The sequence below is a fragment of the Xiphophorus maculatus genome, chromosome 11 (genome assembly GCF_002775205.1).
Source record: "Xiphophorus maculatus strain JP 163 A chromosome 11, X_maculatus-5.0-male, whole genome shotgun sequence".
Classification (NCBI taxonomy): domain Eukaryota; kingdom Metazoa; phylum Chordata; class Actinopteri; order Cyprinodontiformes; family Poeciliidae; genus Xiphophorus; species Xiphophorus maculatus.
Window position 1 is genome coordinate 31,783,851 of NC_036453.1, and position 4,414 is coordinate 31,788,264.

The 4,414-nt window shown below is 41.2% G+C and overlaps 1 protein-coding gene across 1 annotated transcript; it reads right to left on the reverse strand.

The window, feature by feature from the left end:
• On the reverse strand, window positions 1-4,414 carry tbl2 (transducin beta like 2). Its single transcript, XM_005813805.3, has 7 exons — window positions 4,207-4,414; window positions 3,535-3,656; window positions 3,005-3,189; window positions 2,002-2,153; window positions 1,777-1,903; window positions 1,502-1,654; window positions 1-569 (listed from the first exon to the last, which is right to left on the reverse strand). Exons 1-7 carry the CDS (start codon window positions 4,331-4,333, stop codon window positions 110-112), a joined length of 1,326 nt encoding a protein of 441 aa, XP_005813862.1. The 5' UTR covers window positions 4,334-4,414; the 3' UTR covers window positions 1-109.

Here is a 4,414-nt window from a genome sequence, read left to right on the forward strand (position 1 = left end):
TTTGAACACATTGCCTTTAATCCTTCCATAAAAACATAATGTTATTAAAACCGCATGCAGATTTGAATATTTTCGTGACAGAAAAAGATGTGGCTCTTTGTGCATTGTTTCACTCGTCAGGAGCAGCTAACGCAGCGTCCAGAGCGCTCTGAGCCTCTCTGATCTGCTGATGGAGTCTCTGCTTCATGGCCTCATTCTGAGCCTTCTTCAGCATGTCTTGCATGTCCCTGATGGCCGCCCGGTAACCCGGCGCATTGTGAAACACGCGGATGGCCTTGTCTCCACTACATGCCAGGAAGCGGCTGTTGATATCAAATCTGAGGTCGGTGATCCCCTGGCTGTGGACGGCGCGCAGTTCCTCTTCCAGCTTCCCGGTGTTTGCGTCGAACATTGCCACGTTGCAGCCATCGCTGATGGCGACCACCCGGCCATCCGGAGACAAGGCCACCCTGCTGCCATCTGAGGAGGAGCAGGACACTGTCCTGAGGAGGTACGGGTCTTGCTGCTTCTTGTACTCCACATCTGTGTTCCACAGCTTCCACGTTCCGTCTTTAGACACAGTCACCATTCTGATCAGAAAAAGAAAAACAAAGTTGGTTGCTAAACCTTTTAGACACCTTTTCTTATTTATGCTGAACAGGTTAGGATAAGTTTATGGGGTATAAAAAAAACGTGTTCATTACATTTCTTTTTTTCACAAAATATCTTTTAGATAAGAATTAAGTTTGTTCAATTCTGCCCATTTTGAGCTCCTTTGAAATTAGCTGCTTTACAGCCTCTTGTCACCAAGTTCAAATAAGCTGCTAGTGGTCACTCTCCTCAACTCAATGTTTACATTCACACGTGAAAATGGCTGCAAACAGATGCGCATTTACAATGCATCTTTGAAAAGCAGAAGTGGAGCCTCCTGCACAACCAACATGAATGCAGCAAGTGGTTTCCTGATGGTAAGTCAACATCAAAACACTTGTCTTTTCCAGAAGCCATTGTACAACGCATTGAGTGACAAAATCAGATGACCAAAATTGTTGGAGTTCAGTTTGGGTTGCTAGATGAGGAGCAGAGCCGGCTAATTTGTGAAGTCACATTCTGAAGGTTTTTGAAACGGCTCACTTTCCAGACATCAAAAACATTATTGCCAAAACTAGTTGGGTGTTTGTTAAGCGCTTGAGCCATTTTTAGAAGCAGTTGAGACCTAAATAGAAGTACAAAAACATGTGAATTTTGCATAATGCATTCCCTTTGAGGGATTTCTGAAACATGCATGGAAGAATTAAAGCAACACTCTAGGTATGTTTTTAATGAGGGGTGAACTTTATAACATATTATGTTAGCGCCTCCTATGATTGCAGCCTCAATCAAAACACTTCCCCCTTAAAGTAACTTACTATCAATATATTGATACAGAAAGAAAAATTATGATTAAAAAAAGTTTTTTATAAATGCTGCATTATTTATCTTATCCAACAGTCCAAACATCCGAATTACAAACACTTATTACCTGTGAGAGTCATTGGAAAAATCAAATGCATGAACTCCTGCAGAGTGGCCCTTCAAGTCGAATGCTCTGGCTACCTCTCTGAACTCTCCTCCTTTTCCAAAGCAAACTTCCCAAACTTTCACGTCTGGAGTGAAGCCGCAGGATGCTATAAACCTGAAGACGAGGGCAGGGAGAAGATGGAATCACCAAGTTTTGGTTCTCCATAGTGAGCACCAGAATTCTAACCAAGTGCTGCAGTAAATGTTTCAAGTCTTTGTTGCTGTGTTGAGCCTGACCTGCCACAGGGGGAGACCGCTGCATAAGAATTGGTCATCTGATTGGTGTTGATGGAGGCCAGGAGCTCTCCCTTCAGGTCCCAGATCAGGATGGTAGTGTCTGTTGAGGAGCTCATGATGAATTTACCTGCAGAGAAGAAACAATTAGGAGCTTCATATTTGTGGAAAAGTCTCCATATTCAGTTCTCTCCATCACAAAATAGTACAATGTGATGTGTTCCTTACCTGTCTCTGCAATTCCGATGTTAACTATCGGGGCCTTGTGTTTCTGGGGGAAATCCTCTGAGGCGGCCTTGAAGCTGAAGGTTCCGTCATCCTTCTTGATCATCTTGAATATACGAATAGCATCTCCATTGGCGAGCCAGGTGATGAAAGCCCTGCAGGATAAAACGGGGTGTCAGTGAAGAATTCAAACATGTTTGAATGATGATAGAAAAAAAAAGGAGTACATTTTTGGCAAAAAACTTAGAAATCTTTAGATTAGAAAATTTCAGAAATTTTCTAGCAAAAACAAGGAAATTTCTAAGCTACAAGAGTTCAAAGCTTTTATTTTTTTTTAAGGATTTGGTAGCTCTAGTGGCCTTTATTTGAGAGTGGTTAGACAGGAAAATGGGTAATGAGAGAGGGGGAAGACATGTAGCAAAGGTCATTAGGTCAGGACTCAGCCATGTACAGAGACTAAGGCCACTGTACATGGGTTGTGCTTTACCCCTGTGCCACCGCAGCACCTCAAAAGTCAAAAATCTGCTAGAAAAAAAACGGAGACATTTTCATATTAATCTCAGAAAGGTTTTAAGAAAATGCTCTCACAGTCCTCTGGTTGTGAGAGCATTTCTATTTGTTTTTTTTGTTTTGTTTTTACTTTTTTGGTTGTTTTTTTTATTTTGGATATTTAAAATATCTTCCGGTTCCAGCATGAAGTGTTCTTTACAAAATTAAAGTTTATTGCTCTTTGAGAGGAACTTACATTATTATGCAATGATCAATGTATTACTTGGAAATAGTCTAAAAAAAAAACCAAAACAATATTATTATTTATCACTGTAATTACTGGGACAATTTATCATCCAGTAAATTGTGTTATCATAACAGGCAAATGCCGTACTATGTTTAAAAACAGACTTTACAGCTCTAGGAAAAGTGAGCTGTCATTTTCAGTGTGTTTTTCCACAAGTTGTTCCAGTATTTAAAGGTTAGAGGCAGGAATGTCCTGGAAAAAGAAGCAGACCTGGAGTCTGGGCTGAAGCGAACCAGCGTGGCATGATCCAGCTCCACGTTAGCTCTCAGACACTTGTGTTCCCGCTCGAGGAAGTCCTTGGTGCTCCAGATCCGGATGGCGCGGTCATCGGCACAGGACGCCAGGTATTTCCCATTACTGCTGAAATCCAGGCTTGTCACATTCCCGCTATGGCCCTGGGGAGAACAAGACACAAAAATTAAATGCATGCATAGTATGTTACATTTAGGGCTGAAATAATTAATCTGATTAGTTGGGTATGGAGATTTGCACGGTTGACATTCAGATCCTCCGGTTGTGAGAGCAGAGGATGGGCCCGCTCTCATGCCGCCCCCCACAAGATAGCGCCCGCTGGTGAAGTCATTAACTTATCGGATGGAATTTGGAGTGCAAATTACACAATTTTGCACAAATGGCTTAAGTGAAAACTACCAATGTAACCTTCTTTTTGTTTAGGTCTACAAAAAATAACAATAAAGAACACCTGTGGTTAGTGTTTGAGGTTTATCCGGATGGTTTACCTTCAGTGAAGCTGCCAGCAGAGGATGGCTGAAGTTGTGCTGTGCTGGTTTGTCTTTGCGGCTCCTCTGCTTGTCTTGCTTCTGCTTCTTAGAGGTTGGGCCCTTCGCAGCACTGGCTTCACCTAGAGCACAAGTTGTGCAACGAGACATTTTTAATGGCTGCTATGACTAATTTATTTCAGTTTATGAATAATTTGTTTGTGAATTTGTTGTTCTAAACTCAGATTTCCAAACAAATCACTGCAAATTACTTAGTCAGTCAAATCACAACGAATTACGTTGGAGTTTATCATATTTAAACAAGAGTTTTATTGCACATTCTTTCCTATTACAAAACACAGGTTTTGAACGAACGTTTGAATGAACGTTCACTACCAGTTATTCTGAACTTTTTCATGAATGAAAAAAGAGCTGTCACGCAACAGAAAGCAGTGATCTCATTGGTCCGTTAATAAAACATTTCACTATTGGCTAGAAGCAGGTGACAGAAAGTTAGTTTATTTCTTTTTGATACATTTATAAGAATTATTGATTGGTATTTAGTACAGAATCCCAAAGTTTTACATAGTGAACGAATATAAGAATGAATGGGTGCTCATTCAGCGGACTCATACAGAGCTTTCAGTCAGTCAGCACTGTCGATTCTGGCTACATGAGCTCCGCGGTTCTCACCTGAACTCTCCGCAGCCTGCTCGGTTTCCTCCTTCATCTCTTCTTTTCTTCTTCCCACCGCTAAAGCGACTAGAATAACTAAAGCACCTAATAATAAAGTCAGGGCAACTAATGCTGCTACCTCCATATTGAAATATTCCTGCCACGTAATTTTTTTTACAACGCTAACAGTTAGCCCATCATAATAGGACAAGACGCATGCGCTACA

Excerpts from the sequence above, each read along its gene's own strand:
- tbl2 (XM_005813805.3), bottom strand. The coding sequence starts at position 4,333 with ATGGAGGTAGCAGCATTAGTTGCCCTGACTTTATTATTAGGTGCTTTA. Across the intron at positions 3,657-4,206 it reads GCAGGCTGCGGAGAGTTCAG|GTGAAGCCAGTGCTGCGAAG; the intron begins GTGAGAACCGCG and ends CTTGTGCTCTAG. Across the intron at positions 570-1,501 it reads TTTTCCAATGACTCTCACAG|AATGGTGACTGTGTCTAAAG; the intron begins GTAATAAGTGTT and ends TTTTCTGATCAG.